The sequence below is a fragment of the Poeciliopsis prolifica genome, unplaced genomic scaffold (assembly GCF_027474105.1).
Source record: "Poeciliopsis prolifica strain line A6 unplaced genomic scaffold, Auburn_PproV2 SCAFFOLD002, whole genome shotgun sequence".
NCBI lineage: Eukaryota > Metazoa > Chordata > Actinopteri > Cyprinodontiformes > Poeciliidae > Poeciliopsis > Poeciliopsis prolifica.
The window spans coordinates 22,461,998-22,482,594 of NW_026562377.1; the positions used below are offsets into that span (position 1 = coordinate 22,461,998).

At 42.1% G+C, this 20,597-nt stretch overlaps 1 protein-coding gene across 10 annotated transcripts in view; it reads left to right on the forward strand.

Moving 5' to 3' along the window:
* The window catches only part of fryl (furry homolog, like), a 77,309-nt gene that overhangs the window by 53,717 nt on the left and 2,995 nt on the right, over positions 1-20,597 (forward strand). For 6 of the 10 annotated variants that reach the window (XM_055049905.1, XM_055049854.1, XM_055049848.1 and 3 more), the window contains 19 exons: positions 82-203; positions 302-489; positions 629-723; positions 1,515-2,110; positions 2,556-2,824; positions 2,907-3,047; positions 4,448-4,648; positions 4,737-4,898; positions 5,199-5,273; positions 5,438-5,614; positions 6,620-6,820; positions 9,011-9,211; positions 12,894-13,300; positions 15,228-15,435; positions 15,522-15,671; positions 15,784-15,882; positions 17,860-17,928; positions 19,018-19,035; positions 19,688-19,798. In XM_055049905.1, coding sequence (XP_054905880.1) covers positions 82-203; positions 302-489; positions 629-723; positions 1,515-2,110; positions 2,556-2,824; positions 2,907-3,047; positions 4,448-4,648; positions 4,737-4,898; positions 5,199-5,273; positions 5,438-5,614; positions 6,620-6,820; positions 9,011-9,211; positions 12,894-13,300; positions 15,228-15,435; positions 15,522-15,671; positions 15,784-15,882; positions 17,860-17,928; positions 19,018-19,035; positions 19,688-19,798 — 3,490 coding nt within the window. Of the gene's footprint in view, positions 1-81; positions 204-301; positions 490-628; positions 724-1,514; positions 2,111-2,555; positions 2,825-2,906; positions 3,048-4,447; positions 4,649-4,736; positions 4,899-5,198; positions 5,274-5,437; positions 5,615-6,619; positions 6,821-9,010; positions 9,655-12,893; positions 13,301-15,227; positions 15,436-15,521; positions 15,672-15,783; positions 15,883-17,859; positions 17,929-19,017; positions 19,036-19,687; positions 19,799-20,597 lie in introns of those variants that run through there. The other 4 variants (XM_055049860.1, XM_055049921.1, XM_055049868.1 and 1 more) reach the window with 3 other exon arrangements.

Sequence of the window (20,597 nt, forward strand, 5' to 3'; positions counted from 1 at the left end):
TGTTGTTTATCGTCCAGCAAAATTTGCCACTGTGACAGGCCTATTGGTAGCACCTGATCTTTGTTCACTCCCACCGTGTAGAAAGCGAGGTCCACTCTGGAATCATGAAGACGTCTCTCCAAAGAACTCCAACATTAAGAGCGCCGACCAGCTAAGCGTTTTCGTCAGACACGTCGTCACAGTCTTCAAGCAGTCCCAGACAGGTCTGAACGGACGCCCGCGGCTTCTCTTCTGTCGTTCCTGCCTGTTCTCCTGTCGATTTTGTGTTGGAGTTATCTGCATGTTATGCGCCTCTCTTCAGGTTTCCCCCTGGACTCCATGCTGAGTGAAGTAGCTCTGAGAACGGCTCTGTCCTGCTCTTCTCGACACTACGCTGGTCGCTCGTTCCAGATTTTCAGAGCGCTCAAACAGCCTCTGACTCCGGCCACGCTGTCTGACATTCTGTCTCGACTGGTGGAGACCATAGGAGACCCAGGGGAGGAGGCCCAGGTCAGGATTTTAAAACATTGCATCATCCTGCTGCTCTGAACAAATTTAATCCGATATTAAAAGACAGAATGTTACGAATTGTGGAAAAATATCAAGCTGTCTGATCTGAACTGACAAATATATGTTAATATTTTTCCAGGGTTTTGTCATTGAGCTCCTCCTGACATTAGAGTCAAGCATCGACACTTTAGCAGACATCGTCAAAAACTACGATCTCCTCTCTGCCTTAGCACAGTAAGTCTTCTCATAAGTTCCCTTCTTACTTTGTCATTGGAGCACTTTTTTATTTTCTACTGCACAATTAGCCAAAATCTGTTGGAGGGGCAATATTGGATAAAATCTGCCTTTTTTGAGCTTTCCGTCATGTTGTTATGTTATTCCCTGATCAAAACCATACCTGGAGTGTAGATTTGATTTTTTTCATGAATGTTTGAGAAATCCTTTTATCTCCCAAGGCAAAAAGTTCAGTTGTGCAAAACGCCTGGTTAGACCTGATGCTGCCTTTGAGATGCAACTCCTGCTCAGAGCTGCAGTTTCCAAACTTCCGCCTTACAGAGCAGCCTTGCTACCTGACTCTCACTCAGCTCCTTCCGACTAACCAGCAGCAATTAGCAAACAGCTGATGGAACTGCACATTTTCTGAGCTCATGGCGAAACACAAAACATGTTTCACACGCCGTTGGTGGCAAAAAACAATGTACATTATATACATAAGCTAAATTATTAAAAATCTGTTCATACATTAAATGTTTTTTAGCCATTTTATTGGCAACATACTGACAGGAGAAGCATTCTCCCATCGAATGGCAGTCAGTGCAGTGAGCTAGAGGTTGATCAGTCCCAGGTGAGGCTCAGCTGGCTGCTGCCTCACCGGCTTCGTTTTTGATCATTTGAATGGGAAAACGGGAAAATTTAGCAAATTTGAAGGAAAAATAATCAGAATTGATTAAGCTAAATGAAAAATAGGTACTTTACAGTTATCACCTGAGACCGCACGTCACTGGTCCATACTGTTCTCTTTCTAGGAGCTCTGCCCGTGACCAATCGTTGGGAGCAAAGTTAGCCGCCAACAGGAAAAGCACGGGCCAGCTCAATCTCAACAGCGGCGGCCTGTTGCATTACGTCCACACTCGGAGCAACTCACTTCGCGCCAGCATCATCGGCGAGTGGAAAGCAGACAGACGTCGAAGCAACACGTTGGACGTAGCAGACAGACTCAGCGGTAACCCCTCCAACCTGCTGCGCACAAAGAGCCTGACGTCGCTGGGCGGGGGCGGGACCCCGGGAGGCGAAGCCGTCCCACCGGTGGACCCCTCCAACCTGATGGCCACCGTCTTCTGGATCGCGGCCTCCCTGCTCGAGTCCGACTACGAGTTTGAGTACCTGCTGGCGCTGCGGCTGCTCAACAAGCTGCTGGGCCAGCTGCCCCTGGAGCGGGCAGACAGCAGAGAGAGGCTGGAGAACGTCCAGGGGAAGCTCAAGTGGTACAACTTCCCAGGGCTGCTGCAGCTCTTCCTCAAAGGCTTCACCTCGGCTTCGACGCAGGAACTCACCATCCACCTGCTCAGCAAACTCATCAGCGTCTCCAGACACACACTGGTCGATCCTTCACAAGTGGCAGGTATGTCTGAGTGGTCTAATCTTAATCTCTGAGTGGTGGGGCAATAAATAAGGAAACTCTGTTTCTGTTTACTGTACTATTGTTACCACTTAATTTAACAGCAATCCTCTGATCATCATGCTTTTCAAGTCCCTTCATTGCTGTTGGACAAAAATTTCACAAAGTTGGAACTGTAATCATTTTCTGCCCCTTTCACCTGCATGCACTGCCTTTTGTCGGCCTATCTCTTAAATCAGAGGTGTGAAACCCATTTGACCTATTGATTTGATTCATAAAATAATATTTAAATACACAGCTGTTACCTTGAAGGTTTGTCTGCAGGCCTTGAGTTTGACATCTGGCTGTACTGTGACAATCTGTTTTACATTTCACAGGCTCTGAATACGTTTGTAACGCGGAGTATGTGACTGTTCTCTAATCATTTTCCTCCTCGGATTGATCCCAGGTTTCCCTCTGAACATCCTGTGCCTGCTGCCTCACCTCATTCAGCACTTCGACAGCCCCACTCCCTTCTGTAAGGAGACGGCTGATAAGATCGCCAAGGTGTGCGCGGAGGAGAAGTCGGCCACGCTGTCCAACTTGGCCCACATGATGAGCCTGTACAGCACACACAGCTATTCCCGCGACTGCACCAACTGGATCAACGTGGTCTGTCGTTACGTCCACGACGCCTTTGCAGAGAGAACCTTGAACCTGGTCACTTACCTGGCAGAGGTACGAGAGCTGAACATCAGACTTCTTTGTGCGAGTTCTGAATAGTAGACATGAGCTTTAATGATGAATGTTTGCATGTCAGCTGTTGGAGAAAGGCCTACCCAGCATGCAGCAATCCTTGCTGCAAATCATCTACAGCCTCCTGAGTCACATTGATCTATCAGCAGCTCCTGTCAAACAGTTCAACCTTGACATCATGAAGATCATTGGCAAATATGTTCAGGTGAGTAAGTAACTTTGGAAACTTTGTCATCAATTGCTAGCTTTTTTTTTTTTTCTTTTCTTCCCCTTAACAGTAAGTTATGTTGCTACGAATGGAGATAGACCAGTCTAAATTTTTTATTTTGGAAATATTCCACTCTGTTTCACCCAGTCCCTATTTTTCTTTAAACATTTCAAATATTGCTTTCTGGGTTTCTCCTATTACAAATTTTTACTACGAGGGGAGGATTGCATTATGTGCGTGAGACCAGTTTCTCTAAAACAGAACTTTAGTGTTTAAAAAAAGAACACACACAAAAAAACAAAACAAAGTGACTACTTTGTTGGCATTTTAGACTGTTTTCATGACTCTTATTAGTGAAACCTCAGTCTGAGTGTACATTTTTTTTCATAACAAATTGTGCACACCTCAAAACAGACAGGTTGAACTCCCAAAAAGGTAAAAAAGGGAGCTTTTTCATACCTCATTTAGCCTTCCTGTTACCTGCTGAGAGTATTGAGCTTTGTTGCAATCTGTCTCGACGTGGCCTTTCTAGAATGAAAGAGCTACCTCCCATCTTTTGTGCTTCATTTGATTTCATATTAAACTAAGGAGGGCCAACTTTATGGATGCTGGTACTGCTCTCAGTAACAGCATCCACACCAATTGTCAAGGAGACTGGCTGGGGTTTAAAAAAAACTGATAAAATGTATGGTACTGATACTTAATATCAATGTTGTGGAAATTCAACATAATTGTTCCACGTAAAACTCTTTAGCATTTGTATTTGTAATTAGCATTTTACAAAGTAAGTTTTAGTTTAATTGCTGCTCTGACTTTGCTGTTCTTTCAGCAAATGGACATAAATTGATTACAAAATTATTTGACGATCACTTCAGCAATTGATTAATCACAATTAATTCAATTAATCGTTTCAGCCCTGGTTTTTGCTGGAGTTTGCTTTCCTAAACGACGTTGCAACTCAAATGCACAGTGTTGTGTGTGAAAATAAACTGGACTGATCTATAAACAGTAGAGCAATTAAGTTAGAAACACTTCATCTTTCAGGGTTACAGAGCATACCGCGTTTTTATGGCCGCCTTTTACCGACCGTCTCAGGGGAGCCATACGGCTCCATATCCACTGTGCATCTGACAGCTCCACTGCCATTACGGTCTTAAACAAAGTTCTGAAAATGAATTAGTATGGGTTTGTATTTCCAGAAGGCTGGTGGGTATTTTAGCATGCCATCACATCACCCTCCTTAAAGGGTTTTTCTGGTCTGGTCATAGATCACGCAGTATGCAAATGATGCCCTATTGTATTTCTGTTGGAAATGTTTTTTCTATGTACATGCAGGAATTATAAGAAACGCTTTTACCATTTGCACTACATCATAACGCCTTTTGCTTTTGCTACAGAGCCCACACTGGAAAGAAGCCCAAAACATCCTGAAGATGGTTGTGTCTCGATCAGCCAGTCTGGTGGTTCCAGACGACGTGCAGCGTTCGTACAGTTCAGAGTCCTGCGGGTCACCAGAAATCGCCTTCACTCGCATATTCAACAACTCATCCAAGGAGCTGCCTGGAAAGACCCTGGACTTCCATTTTGACATCTCAGAGGTCAGACCTGCGGCTTGAAACTAACTCACCTCCAAGCATCCCACGTTCTTAGCACTTTGTTGCTGAAACTTGTTTTCTTGCTCTCTAGACACCAATTATAGGCCACAAATATGGCGATCAGCGTACCGCTGCAGGGCGAAACGGAAAAGCGCAGGTGATCGCCGTGACGAGGAGCACCTCGTCAACGTCATCTGGCTCCAACTCTAACGGTCTGGTGCAAGTGAGCTGGAAGAGGCCTCAGCTGTCGCAGGTACTTTCCTTCAGTGGATACACATTACAAGAACGAATCATTCTGTGAGGCAGTAATTGCTACTCTTAAGATGGTGGCCTTTTTTTGAGTCTGTATTCCCAAGATAATCAATTACTAAATTAAATGACGATTATCTCAATAAATAATTAATCTGATTCATTGTTTTGACCCTATATTAAACTACAGTCTTAGTTTATATTCAACTTTCATCTTAACTCTGAGATTTCTGGGACCAGAATGAAGTCGTGGAGAGCTTCTTAAGTTTTTTGTTTTCTAATCTTTCATGTGTTTCTGTTACAGAGAAGAACCAGAGAAAGGCTGATGAATGTCCTGTCTTTATGTGGTCCAGAGTCTGGCATTCCCAAAAATCCATCTGTAAGACTCCTCTCCTTCTCTGTGGCTTCAGACAAAGTCTCCCATAAACCTTGTTGATTTAACTTGGTCTCTTTGGTGGAAATTAAAAATTTTTTATTTGTATTTTAAGGGTGTAGAGATTTTGTATTGGACCGTCTGACAACATAAACCTTTTATTCTCGCAGGTGGTTTTCTCATCCAATGAGGATCTGGACTCTGCAGACCAGCAGACCAGCCTCATCCCCACAGTGGAGGAGGTGGTCCGAGAGGAGGAAGTTCAGGGCGAAGACACGGGCAGCGAGCAGCAGTTTGGAGTCTTTAAGGACTTTGACTTCTTGGACGTGGAGCTGGAGGATGCTGAGGTGGGTTTACGTTCAGAGCGTCTGATTGCAGCAGATTCAGAAGCTGAAAGTGGGTGGAAAATGTCATTAAGTGATCAGCCTTGCCATTGCTCTCTTTTTGTCAGACTTGAATTAGTTGCGACAAATGAGCAAAATTGTTTTCCAGCAGTCTTAAGTCGACTAACATACATATTCTTTTTCCTCTCTTGCTACAAGGAGTTGCAGGTATGTCTCTGGGTCCAAAAGTTAATTCATTCCTCCCCATCCTGCTGGTCTCCCTGTGTCGCCATCCAATTAAGTGCTGTTGGACGTTTTGACTTGAAGATTTTCCCTTGTGATTGTGGACATTTTTATAGCTCTAGATCTTAGCATGATGTTTCATCCCAAAATGTTGAGAAAAGCCAACGCCATTCCCTCACGCATGTGACCTTTTGATGTTTTGATTTCAGTTGACTTTTTTTGTTTTTTTTCTTTTGAGATTTAGGGTGTTTTCACACCTCATAGTGCAGTAAACTCTGTTCAAGTGGGGATCATTATTGCAACATCTCTCACGTTTTTAGCTGGCGAGGTTTGCTTTCACACCTTTTGAAGAAAGGTTGCAAACGCACCGCCTTTTACCTTTGCTGCACCAAAAACCACTGAAGGAAACGATATAAAAACCTCACTGGAAGACCGGCACAAAAAAAATCTAAACAAAAATGAAGTTTTTACAGTTGTAGAATTTCTCTTTTGTCTTTGGTAAAAAACTATTTCTGCACTAGACTCATATTTTGGTTGTATTTATCCAGATATAGTCCATTTCCTGCTTTTGTGGGCGGTCTCCAGTCCGTTTGCGTTCACATATGCATTTGAACCAGAGTTCACTTCAACCAAACATAAACCTGGGTTTATGTTTGATTATATTAAAAGGAATTGGTGTGAAAGCACCCTTTTTTATTATTATTATCTTTTAAATTATTATTTCTCCATCCCAAACCTTCCCTTTGCACACTCTGTCTCACTGCTGTCGGCCTGCTTGTCCTGCAGGGGGAGAGCATGGACAACTTCAACTGGGGGGTGCGCCGCCGCTCCCTGGAGAGCATGGACAAGGGGGACACGCCGTCTTTGCAGGAGTGCCAGTACGCTGGCAGCACGCCGAGCCTCAACCTCACCAACCACGAGGACACGGACGAGTCGTCGGAGGAGGAGGTACTGAGCGCTAGCCAGATTCTCATCCGCCCCAGCCTTGTAAGTCTCACTCCGACCAGGATCCGCACACACACACCCCAACCCACCCAATCTACCGTGGCCCCTCACACAGCCCGCTGGCATGGTGTGTGCGTGTGTGTGTGTGCGCGCGCATACTAAGCTGGACCTGCTGCCTGCTTCTTCACTGGTGGTGGTAGTTGCCCCCCTTTATGTCTCAGCCCAGTCCTTTCACCTCTGGCTCAAAGTGAAATCGTGTATTTACATGTAAAGTCAGTAGGAAGATAGAGTATAGAAATTAGTTATTAGTAAGTACACTGAGTCAATATTTTTTTGCACACTTTATTAAAGTATAAAATTTTTGTTTTTCCAAACCTGCATTGTCTGTTTTTGCCACTTTCTAACAATTGTCCAGCTTGTTTCTAACTCCTCTTCATTTTGCCCTGTAAGCTTAAATTCTCCTGTAATATAACAGAAATGCTTGAACTCTTTCTAGAAAAGGGTTTGTTCTCTCTCTTCTCCTCTGCTCCTCTTGATAATGCATGGTGAGAGAATGAGCTTTTGCCTTTTACTTTGAACATGTGACTCCCAAAGAGACGCGAGTCATCCAGTTTTTATACTTGAGTGCATGCAGCATTTACACGACCTTCAATAAGTATTCACGCCCCGTGAAGTTTTTTCACATTTTGTCATTAGCATTTAATTGATAGACCAACAAAAAGTTGTGCAGAAGTGGCAGTAGGGGTGTTTCATTGCAAAATTGTGTATTGCTATTGTGGTAGCGATAAAAATGATGATTTAAAAAAAAAAAATCATCTTTTTGTTACTTTTTTACGTAACGGTATCACTGCAATGATAAGATGCAGAACTCTTAGCACCACAAACACAAATACTGCTTTTGAAAAACCCACTCATTTGAAATACTCTTATTTAGGATGTGATTTACTTAAAGATTTACTTCTTTATATCACTAAATTGCACACATTTAGTGATATAAATTGTTCATATTTTCAAATTTACATTTAGGAGAAAAGGATTTTCTTCTTGACAGAAGAAATGTTTCACAATAAATTCCCAGCCCTAATTTTCAGAAGTTAATTGTTGTAGGAGAAAACATTATGAAAATTAACAGTATGTTGGGGTTTGGTAATGTAATGATGTAAATGTCACTGATACTTGTGTCATTCCGTTGTGGAAATTCAATGCAGAATTTACTGCATGCAGAAAACAACGGCAAATCTGCATTTCTTATATTTACATTTTAATAAATGTTACTTTGTGTTGGTCTGTCACTTGGAATTTCAGGAGAAAACATTTTGGAAGTGAAAAAGTCCAAGGGCTGTTGTAAAGATTGTACCTGCAATAGGAAGCCAGTCAATAAAGTTAAATTGCTAATAGCATGCTTGTTTTTAGGAATACCCTGAAGATGCAGGGTCATCAAATTCAAGACTAAAATGACTAAACTTCTCTTGCTATTGATACTGAGGTTATGTTATTTGCTTAATACTTTGTGAAGGTTTGCAACTTCTTATTTTAAGTCTACTAAACTGAGGAAAGGAGAGATTTTGTTGTCTTCGATTGCACACAATCATAAAACGAACCTTTTTGGGGAAAGGAAGTACACTGCAAAACCTCAAAATCTTACCAAGTATATTTGGTCTACATCCTAGTGCTAACATATTTGTGCAATTGAAAACTAAAAGTAACTTTTCAGCAAGACTTAGAAGCAAATGATTCTTTAACATTGATGAAAAAGAACTATATGAGTGAAATAATCTGCAGGTGGAACAAAGCATCTTCCCCATATCATAAATGAAATAATTTGTAAACTAGCATTTTTTTGTCAATATTAAGAAATTATTGACTTAAAACAAGCTCCTGTTCCTTGCTGAAAAGTTATTCTGTCAGTTTCCTCTCATTTAAAGTGTACAAAGATATTTGGCCTATAAGCTAGAAATGTACTGATCCAATAAACAACATTTTAAGTCAATTAATACTGATTTTCTGTATCAGATCAGTATCAATACTAAACATCAGATATCTTTATCGGTATCAGAAGTGAAAAAAGCAGATTGGTGCACCCCTATTAGAAACCAGACCAAAACTACTTGGTAAGATTTTGTGTTTTTTCAGATTGGATAACATAGTTATCAGCCACGATTTAACTTTATTCTCGTGTGTTTATATCCGTAACAACCCGCGCTGAAACCCGTCGTCTCGTCTGTTTTCCAGCTGAACAGCGACTCGGCGACAGACGACACCACATCCAACCATGTGGACTCGCTGCAGCAGTCTCAGGAATCGTCCAGCAGCGCCATGACTGAAGAGGCCACCGTCCTGCCCTCTCTGCCCTCTCTCCCCTCCCTCCCCCGACTGGATAGCCCCAGTTTGGAGATGGCCCACTCAGACAGCACCAGCAGCCAGCTGCCTGAGGTGCGATCAATCGGGAGAAGCAATAAACTGTGGTGCTCGGGTGCTTTTTAGCTTGCCTTTCTTTTCTTTCTCCGCTTCTGTCTGCCTTTTGCTCTACTTCTTGTCTTGTCGGTTATTTAGCGGATAAAAGAGAAAACATTTTAGGGATTTGTGTTATTTTGGGGGGGGTCGGTTCTGTGACTTTCTATAGGGTTCAGACGTTTTTAGCTGCTTAATTCCCCTCTCTGGCCCCTTCTCTTGGTTGCTTTGCTCTGGGTGTGGGCGCTGGAGGCTGGTTCTTTTAGCTCTTGTGCTTTTACTATGTGATTTTTGGGAAGAGATGAAAGCAAGCACTCACCTCAGGCCAGCTGTTCCTGCTCAACCCCAATAACCATTTCAACTAAATCCTTCGTTTAAAAACTTGTGAAAACGACACGAGGTCCGTTCTCTTCATCCGAAGCATGTGTGAGTATAAGTCCTTTTTAAGTGGTTTGTTGAATTTTAAAACTGCACTAAGCTGAAAATCACTCAGAGGTGCTCTAGTCAATTAAACCTCTTCCATTTGCTACTTTTTTAACACGCCACAAGCTGTCTTACGCTACTAACTGCTACTGACTTTAATCGCTAATGATGCTGAGATGTTATGATGATCTGGTTGTCGTTTGTATGGGGAATATTTTATACTTTGAGTGCATGAACACTGAATTGTTTTGCATTTATTGTCATGGATAATGGTTTATTTGTATGTGTGTAAGTGTTCTTGGTTTACTTGCGTTTAAGCAACTTTATTGGGGCTTTTTCTCATCTCATACACTGCCACCTACTGGTGAGTTGACAAAGACAGAAAGTGAAAAAGTTGACAAAGATTCTCAGAATTAGACAAAGCATTTGGCCAGTTCTCTGCTTTTCGATGGCATATTAAAGCGGCTGTAGTTAGAAAAAACGGAGGCGTAGATTTCTGACAAAATAATTTCACATTTTTTAGAAAAAGGAAAAATAATTGTACACACAGTTTATCTCAATTACTGAAAAAAGCCATTTTAGAAGAGTGTTTTGTGGTAATTAAGGTGGTGTGATAAAACTGCGATATTTTCAAATTCTCCAGTTTTTTAAGCAATTCCTCAATCTCTGCTTCTAGAGCTCCACAAACATGAATCCTACGCTAAAAATCAAACATAACTGTCATCAATTAGGCAACCTAAATATAGCATTCACATTTAGTTGTACAATTTTACAGTTAAATGGCAAACGATAAAAGCATTCAATCATATTTTCTGATTTATTAATATCTGTTGATGGAGGGTACACCATGGACATAATAAATGTGTAAAAAGGTATATATGTTAGGAGAAAATTATAATTTATCTATCTGAATAACACTTTTTATGTTTTGAATTTATATTTTTATACATATTGGTGCCATAACATTCTTCAAAATACTTCAGTAAGAAGTAATTTTGGTTTTAAATTGTAATATATTGTTTTGGTTGCCAAAATAATGAAGCCAATCTAAATTAATGTGGCAAGAAGCGCGGATGATGATATGAATTCCGGCTTTTCCCAGGAAAGAAAAAAGGAAATATAGTAAATGTATATATGAGTCAGGGTGGAATAAATCATGTGAAAGTTTAGGATTGCTGTATTTTATTGTGAATCATTACATTCATTCACTTATTATTGTCCAGTGGCATGAACAGTACCTCTTTCTCTTTGTGGGAATGGCTTTTAAAATACAGGGGGCAGTCGTGAGTCTGAAGGATCACGACAAAGAGCTGAGTCAACAGTTCAAGCCATTTAATAAATTATATAAAATTGGAAAATATAGTATTTAAAAATGTGCATATTGTTATAATGTTCATGTCTTAAGATGATGGACAGCACAGATAATATCCAGTGAGGTGTTATTTAGCGCATAAAAGGCTAAAGTCGAGCGTGTCTCCGTTTATGCTCGAATGCCTCAGCAAGTGTTTCTACCCTTCAGTGATTGAGCTCTACAAGCTTAACTTCTTTTTGCCAAGGATCTCAATATCATCCCAAGGTCCTCCCGCCCCCCCGTCTTGTTCCACCCCCAGCTCTTAGTATAATGAGCCCCCGATAAAACCATCAATACTCTTACTCGTTCCTTCCTGGACGACCATGAATGCCGCTAAAAGCTTTCCATAATACAGATGCCGTCCCTGTGACGTACTGGGCGGCCTGCCACATGCCGTCTTCTTAATGCATCAGACTTTTAAATGAAGCTAGAAGAGTGCAGCCAGAAGAGTTGAAGCTCTCTTAGTCAGAACTCGTCCTTCTTCATGTTGAGCAACATAAATCTTCACTCCAGTCATGCTGCGCACAACTGACTCCAGTTACAAATATAATGAATTTAGATTCGATTCATGATTTCATAAAAGAATTTGGACTTGATTTGGACTTTCACACCAATGACTTCTGACTTCACTCAGACTTGAACACTTGACATGGAAAAGATCTGATGCCTTAAACCAAACAGGGAGTGGGCTGAAAATGAAAACCCCGGAAATATGCTCAGCACACAATCCTGTCTGCTGAACCTTTATTTCCTCCTCCTGATGAACTAACAAGCAGGTTGCATCTACTGTGCAACTGAGAGTTTTCTGAACAAATTTGGGAAAGAAGAAGGGGAAAAAAAAATCTCAGATTAATTGCGATTCTGGAGAAAGTGACATAAATGTTGGCAGCAGCTGTAACAAACCTTATTTACGGGATCCCAGAGCTGCCATAAATATGTGACCACTCTATTGGGTGATGGACCTAGTGCAAACTGTTTTAAGGCGGAAGGTAACCTTGATATTTTTATTAGGAAATGAGACGTTGGTCATTATTGGGTCTTTCAGCAGGATATTAATTCTAGCCATTTGGCCAAATCAACATATCCAAGTTGCCAAACTTAACCTGTTCAGTTTTCTTACACCAAAACTGGGATGAGCTAAAGAAAGGGAGAGTATGCAAACAGGAATGGTCCCAAATGCCTCAATCTAAAAAGTTTTTTTTTTTTTTTTTTTTGCTGTTAGCAAAAGTAATTGGACAGAGCTACCAGAGAGTCTGCCAATCAGGGTCGCCCCAGTCATTTAGTTTAAAAAAAGCGATGTTTCTTAACTTGGAAATTTTATTTTGTTCAATTTTACACATTTTTACCAGGTATAATAATAATAGTAAATGTTGTGATATGTGCTGCCGTTTATTGATCCATCCATGGGAATCGCCAAGCAAGAAGCTGAGATTTAATTTTTTGCTTGAAGAAATTAGCCAGATGTGCTTGGAGACGATCTTTCCTCCAACACCAAGTCTGGAATCTTATAATGATGGCCACCATTTTCACGTCACAGTGGCTTTTGGCAGCATGTTACCGAGCTAAGGCAGTTCCATTGTTTTACTGATCAAGTTTTAGCAGTCACTTTTAGTGGGAAGATCATATAAACTATGTTTAATAGCATCCAATCATAATTGTCCTCTTAGAGAATAAAAAAAAAAAAAAATTCCTGGAGATGGTGGAGATTGTATGCTAACTTTCAAAATGGTATTTTTAAATACTTACACTAATGACCTAAACTGTGTATGCCTGTAAACTGGTTGTAGTTTTGCTACATGACACAAAGAGACCAGAACTTCATGATGACACAGTAAGTAAACTTGCTTGGTAAGTTGTCACTGAGTGCCTCCACGTTGCTTTGCATTGCAGGACGCTGTTAGCATGACTGCGGCAGATGAGCTGAGCAGCAGCGTGAGCGAGGACACGGGCTTTTGCAGCGTCCCTCCTCTGCCGTCCGACGCACCCGAGCTGTGCGACCTCCCTGACCCGCAGGACCCCCAGTACTCCCAGGACACCCAGGAGACCCAGGACCCTCACGAGGACCTGGACCCGGCACCCCCTCCTCCGCCGGCCATCGACACGCCGCCGGGGTTGTTCTGTGAGGAGGATTGCCAGACCGTACTGCCTCTGTGCATCCCCTCCACGCCGGACCCCAAGCAGGATCCAGACCCGGACAGCACCTGTGGCTCTTTGTGGGAAGAGGATGTGACGAAGGCCTTGAAGGAGCTGGATGAGCGCTGTGAGGAAGAGGAGGCAGACTTCTCCGGCATGTCTAGGTAAATGATATTTTGAATAAGGAGGTGAGAGTTTTTGGATTGATCCTTTGCTCTCATTCCCTCTAATTTCCTCTCTGAATAAAGGCTGACAGTGACACAAAAAACTGTGAAAAGTTTACATAAGATTTGCTTTACTCATCCTGGTATAAGTCATTTACTTCAGAAGGAAATGTGTTGGGGAACAGCTAATCAATATTTTTAAAATGAAGGCAATAATATGAATAAAGTCACGTTTTATATGAGAGATTGGTAGTTTTGTGTGAATTGCCTTTAAAGTGCAGTACAACAAAAAATACTCGTCTTTTATTTAGCAAGAGTTTTGCTGATAGAAAACTATTAATACCCAAATCAACGGGCCTTGTTTTGTTTTTTGTCCTTTGGTTTTTTTTTCTTCTTTTTTTTACATTTTTAACAGGGAAATGATGCTTATGTTTGTGATATACAGATGACTTTTTACTGAAGACAAGTAGTTTTTGTCCAGTAAATTAAATTATTTTTCACATTATTTCACACATAATAATAATAAAAAATGCTCATTTGAAATACTTTTTCGACTTTACAAATTAGGTTTTTGTGTTTAAAACTTCAGGACGCCACTGATGGAAAGCCTTATTTTAGCTGGTTTTAAACTGGCATATAAATACTGTGAGCATTTCTGTATTTTAAAAGCCAATTCCACAAAGAGAAAGAAACTTAATGTTGGCTTTAGATTGTAGTTTATTGTTTGTTCCCAAAGTAGGGAGACAAGTGAAGCCAATCTCCAAATTTTTGTTGCAGCTTGAATGAACTGTGGTCATATCTCAATATGTTGTAGAAGACATAGTTTCCTTTAATGTAGCTTGAGTCGTCTTTTTTCAGGAACCACATCCACACTGAAGAGTGTTGGTGCATTCTCTGATTGGCTGGAGATTGGATTTTTCAGTTTGTGGGAGCAGCTGAGGCATTGTGCATGCAAAATGAAAATAAATAAATAAACAAGCACTTGTAGAGTATAATCTTGCAGGACAAAGACGAAACATGTTGCAGTAGAAAAAATCTTTTTGGCAGTACTTCAGCCTGGCGCACGCTGGCTCCCGCCCATTCTCCTATTGAAGGTGGGCCAATTTTAGCTGAAGGACATTTTTAAAGAGATAGAAACTACGCTGAAGCAATAACAGCCAGGTTGAACAAATAGTTGCTAACTTCGTCTCTTACTAACATTCTCTATAAGTGCAGCTCTTACTTGGCTGAGGAAAGCTTCTGCAGTTAAATGTGAGCTGTACATTTATGAATTGGAGGGAGGAAGAGAAACCATCTCCAGCAACATTCCACTAGTGTGCAATTGGGAGCTGGAACTGCGTGCAGAAATGTGTGTGTGTGTAGGTGCTTAGCTTGTATAGAGCACTCTGCAGTCCTGTGTGGGATGAGAGTGCTGTGAGCTTGTGCCGTTAGCAGTTGCAGCACAGTCAGGCTGCAGACGAGGGGGAGAGGATCGAGGAGGGGGGCAGAGATGAGAAGCGTTAGTTGGGGGTGAGGATGAGGACAGAGACCGTGTCCGTCGCAGCGCTCGGCAGTGCAGGCTTCAGATATCTATATTCCACCTGCTTCTTCAGGCTCTTTGGTCCGTCAGGCCTGTGAGTACTTATGTGTGAGACGTTTGCGTGATGCTAAAATGCTAATCTCGAGTGTTGTTATGCAAGTCCCGCTGTGTAGGGGGGAAGCTTCTCTGAGAAAAACAGCAGTGAGGTTGTTTACTTGCTGTGAAAACAACGCATGCGTGCGTGCGTGCGTGCGTGCGTGCGTGCGTGCGTGTGTGTGTGTGTGTGTGTGTGTGTGTGTGTGTGTGTGTGTGTGTGTTTGTATTTGTGTGCGCATGTTTCCATTTGCCCTTCAGTGAAGGTGTGGAGCATGTCGGAGCGCAGCTCATTGGCTCCTCTGTGTGTTTCAGTCAAGATGAAGGTGACGCAGACGGCTTCCCAGAGATCCAGGCCTCTCCGCCCCCTTCACCCTTCCTCTCAGCCATCCTGGCGGCATTCCAGCCTGTCGCCTACGACAACGAGGAGGATGCTTGGCGTTGCCATGTCAACCAGATGTTGTCGGACACAGACGGCTCCTCTGCTGTTTACACGTTCCATGTGTTTTCTCGACTATTTGAGGTAAACCCATCGTTTGTTTTGTTTTGGTTCTTTATCTGCGTGTTTAGGAGAATTAATCATTTTTCCTTCTGATTCTCGGTGAACAGAATATCCAGAGGAAGTTTGGTTCCATCACACATTCATCTGTCCGCTTTTTGGGGGAGAGGCTCCAGCGAATGGGCAATCAGTTCCTCAGCTCGCTCGAGGTCATGACGTCTCACTCGCAGTGCCCCACCGTGCTCCTGGATGCAGAGACTGTGAGTCTGATTCTGTTGGCTGCCTGCATTTCTTTAAGAAAAATAAAAGTCATTACTTGTTGTGTCTAAATAGATGCATCTAATCTGTTGTGTTTGTCTGATGCTGCTGTAGCTGGTCTCTTGCGGACTTTTGGAGACTCTGAAGTTCAGCGTGCTGGAGCTGCAGGAGCATCTGGACACATACAACGCCAAGAGAGAAGCTGCAGAGCTCGTAAGCTGCTTTTATAATTCACAGCAGGGCTGGATATACAGGGATGTGGGCCACCGGGCTGGAGCCAGTTTTGGTCCCCTATCCACTAAAGAAAAATCATTTTATGATTGCAAATTACAGTACAACAATAGGTAGTCCTATACAATAGATGCATGATCTATTTAATATGTCTCCAAGCTAATAACTCCATGTTATTCCCAAAGAGATCAACTATAGTTTCATAATGTTCAAATACTTATTTAGATTAATATTCCCAAAATATTACAACTCATCAAATGTGCACCTTTGAGATTTATATAAAGTACAGGGTTTCCTCAAATGTGTAATTGATTGTGACGCACCACCACTGGAAAATAAAAGCCATTAGAGTGAAGCTTTTTTTTTTTTTTTTTTTTAATATATATAAAATTCCCTTCTCACCCACTGCGGGTGGTTCTTATCCTCTGAGCTCGGGTCCTCTACCAGAGGCCTGGGAGCTTGAGGGTCCTGCAGTATCTTGGCTGTGCCAAGGACTGCACATTTCTGGACTGAGATGTCTGATGTTGTTCCTGGGATCTGTTGTAGCCACTGCTCCAGTTTGGGGGTTACTGCCCCGAGGGCCCCGATTGACCACAGGCACCACTGTGGTCTTCACCTTCCAGGCCCTCTCCAGTTCCCTGAGGCCCTGGTATTTCTCCAGTTTCTCGTGCTCCTTTTTCCTGATGTTGCAATCACTTGGTATTGCTACATCTACCACAAACGGCTTTCCTCTGATGTTTATCCACTACGACAATGTCTGGTTGGTTCGCCATTACCATTTGTCTGTCTGGATCTGGAAGTCCCACAGGATCTTAGCTCTGGCGTTCTCCACCACCTTTGGGGGTGTTTCCCACTTTGATCTCGGGGTTTCCAGTCCATATTCTGCACAGATGTTTCTGTAGACTATGCCTGCCACTTGGTTATGTCGTTCCACCTTTGCTTTCCCTGCCAGTATCTTGCACCCTGCTGTTATGTGCTGGACTGTCTCAGGGGCCTCCTTGCACAACCTACACCTTGGTCCTTGTCCGGTGTGGTAGATCTGGTTGGTGCATTTGGATGACAGCAACGTAGTCAACATCGTTAATAAACTATGTTCCCTTTAAGAAAAATCCTAGAGGAAAACATGGAGTACATAGATGACAAAACTCATGTTTTAAAAAAAAATCTTTGGCAACCCACAAAACATTGTGTTTTTGGGGGGCTACTGCCCCAATACGTCCCCCAGCAATGCTTCCCCATTCTCTTTGAAGTCTGCCTCACATCTTCACTTTCAGCTGCTGTCTCCCAATGTGTGAGCAAGCAACAGAGAGAGAGAGAAATAAACTGCATCATAATCTTAGCTCAAGAGAGACGAGCTTCAAAAACATATTAAAATTCTTCTATATCTCTGCGATCACTCCATGGGCAGCAAGGAGAACACAAAGACATATAGCTGATGCAGGAAAAAGATAAATCCAGACTCTCATATGGGGACAAATCAGTGGTGGGCTCGAGTACGTTCTGCTGCCGCTACCGTCTGCATCATCCAGCTCTGATGGATAAAAATAACTCCGAGCTCGCCTAAATCAGTTAGAGGAGGCCAAACAGGAAAAAGCTGTGAGGGGTGGGAGAAGTGAAGCAAGGGGGAGGGTATAAAAGAGAAATGAGATTGCCGAGGCTTCTGGGATGCAGAGCGCTAATCGAATAAGACAGCAATGTTCCCTGTAGGGCCAGATACCATCCAATGCCCAGGAACAGACTATCTTTAATTCGCTAAGTACAACATTCTTATTAAATCTTTAGCTTTATCCAACCCATGCAGTACACAAACACTCTTGCAAATGCATACATCTAGGTGGAGCAAAAAAAATACTTGCAATGCTCCTTTTTCTTCTAGGCTTTCCCTCCTTTTCTTTTAGCCTCGTTTTGTTTTCTTCTGCATGCGTTTCCGCTCACGTCTGTGTCCTCTCAACCCCGCAGTGGCTGGAAAACTGCAGGAAAACATTTGGAGACAAAGACAGCAGCCAGCGACCAAACACTCACGCACAGGTAGGAACCGATGCTCACCTGTCTGCTAGCTTGTTTGGCTCCGTAGGTTTCTGATGACTCCGAACGGACAGAGCCTTGCGAAAAGGTTTCACACCTCCTGAGCGGCCGATCGTTTTCTTCTGTTATGTCCCGGCTGGGGGGAAAAAGAGCATCCTGTCATCCACACAGTATGACGCTGCCACCACTATGTTTCACTATAAGGACGGCATGTCCGGCATGATCTTCAGTCTTAGTTTTCCCACCACTCAAAGCATTTTAATCCTTTTTTATGCAATATTGGCAATACAATAAAAGATGCAAATAAAATTATTTTAAAGAAGACTATAAAAGCAATCCTTCAGTAAATCTAAAACCTATTCCTCTATAATTTACTTCTATCTTAACTGCAAAATGTACATATTTTTGGTACAGTTTCGGCTTAATTACTGATCTGAATATGTTGTGGATTTTTTTCAGCAAATTGCCCTTTTTAAATCTGTACACCCCAGATTAATCGATTACTAAATCAGTTCACGATTGTTTCAGTAATCGATTAATCACAGCTAATCAGGTTAATTATTTCAGCCCTGATGTTGAGTTACAAACAGCCTAGTTTGTGGACTAGCTTGTTCACAGTCTTTGTGTGTCTTGATTACTTGGCTGGTTGTCGATGAATCGTTTTAACAAAATGCTCTGAGGTTTGGTGTTGCACTGAGGCGAAATCTGGTGTGAATATCTTCGCAAGGCACTGGTCCCTTCAAAGTTTTGTATTCTTCCATTTCATCCACTCTTATTTACAGTTTCACTGCTCCTTCCTGTCTGTTCTATTCTCTCACTCTCTACACACACTGTTTTTTTTTTGCCTTTTATCGATCAAGTTTCTGTTAAAAGTCAGCTCACACGTTTCCGGCCTTCTCTGCGCCGCGTGCAGGGAAGATGACGAAGCGCCGCTCCTTGGCCTTCAGGTCACCATGTCTCAGCTGTCATGTTTAAAGCTCACTAATTCTTGGTCTTTCTCTCCTTGTTGTTGTTTGTGTGTATGCGTGTGCGTGTGTGTGTGTGTGTATGCGTGTATATACGTGTGTCTGACCTGCTCACCTTCTTGCTTAGCAAATGGAAAATCTAGCAGTAAGTGGTTCTCTTATTATAGACTTTAATAACGACGCCACCCGGACAAAACACTGACCATCTCATCGCTCCGCTCCCACCCACCTCTGTATCTCAATCTTTGTTTCTGCTTTGATTATTGTCATGTAACCCAATTCAACTCCATGTCGGCCCAATCAAAACACTCTGCTCTTCTGTTTTGAGTTATAATATTGTTGACAGTCAGATCAGTCCTGCTGTTTGTTTTTGTGCTTTGCCTTGGTATCGTTTGCACATGTTCAGTGTTTATCTAGGTGATTTCTTGTCTCAAAAAAGCCCGAGCTATCAATTCATTTTGCATGTACATTTTTTCCCCCATTCCTGTTTCTGTTCAAATCCTCCATTTTTTTTTTTTTTGCCATCCATGCTTCTCGGGTTGAGATTGTAGCTGGATCATTCATCTTGTCTCATAGTCGGGACCATGCCATGTGGTGACAAAATTGATTTCATCAGTGACCATAATCGTAGCTTCCTCACTTCTTCCTCCGTGGCCCTAACAGAATGAAACTTTAACCGTTTTCATTTTCTCCCTCATATCTAACCCAGGTAGACAATTAATTTGATCATGTGACAATCAGAGTAACGCCGGCGCAGACTGTGCTGAAACGTGCTCCCTTTGGGTTTTTCTCCACAGGAGCTGGAGTTGTGTCGGCGGCTCTACAAGTTGCACTTTCAGCTGCTTCTGCTGTTCCAGGCCTACTGTAAGCTCATCAGCAGAGTGGACACCATGAAGCGAGAGGCAGAGGTGAGGGGCGGGTAACGGGCCATGGCAACAAGCCTCAATCGAGATGACACAACTTACCAGCCAGCTGCAAGATAAAGTTATGAACCGTTAATAATGTGGGCAATTTTTTAAACTTTTTTTTTTTAACCCACTGGTAAACAACTGACATAAAATCTGAATTTTCAGTTTCAGAATGAGATAATCTGAAGAGCTTCAGGCAGAAGTTAGGTTAAATAAATATGAGTCAAAGCAACTTTTCTTTTGTGTTCAGCAGGAAGGTTGCTGAACCCAAAGGTTCGGCAAGCTAACCGCTACATGCGGTTAGCTTTTGAACTCATTGGATGTAAGAACATGCAGTGAGTTTAAAAGGGAGAAACATAGGAACACCAGAGGTTTAACTTTGCACTTGTTTAAAGTGAGTTGACAAGATGTAACTCACTTTAAAGTGAAAACATAAAAATAAAAATTAAGAAGATTGTACTCGGCTAGCTTTGTTGCTTCAAACACTCAGGCATTTGCTTTTTAAAGTTTTACGTTTTATAACCCTTTTGGCATATTTGTGTGTTTATATCACTTTGAGTTGATTAAAGGTAAAAAAGAGAGAACGTCGGGGTTTCCCCCATGTTTTATAAGCCTGGCGGACCACCAGGCTAAGCATTGCTTATTTATTTAAGTCTTATTAAAATGTTTTCATTTTTAAGACTTTATTGTTGGTGGTCAGGTATTAAATTTCCAATCTTTTCATAACACGTAATTATCAAGTGATATTTTCTGACTTTTTGATTTTTGTGAACTTTAAACATTTTTTAACTCAAAAAGA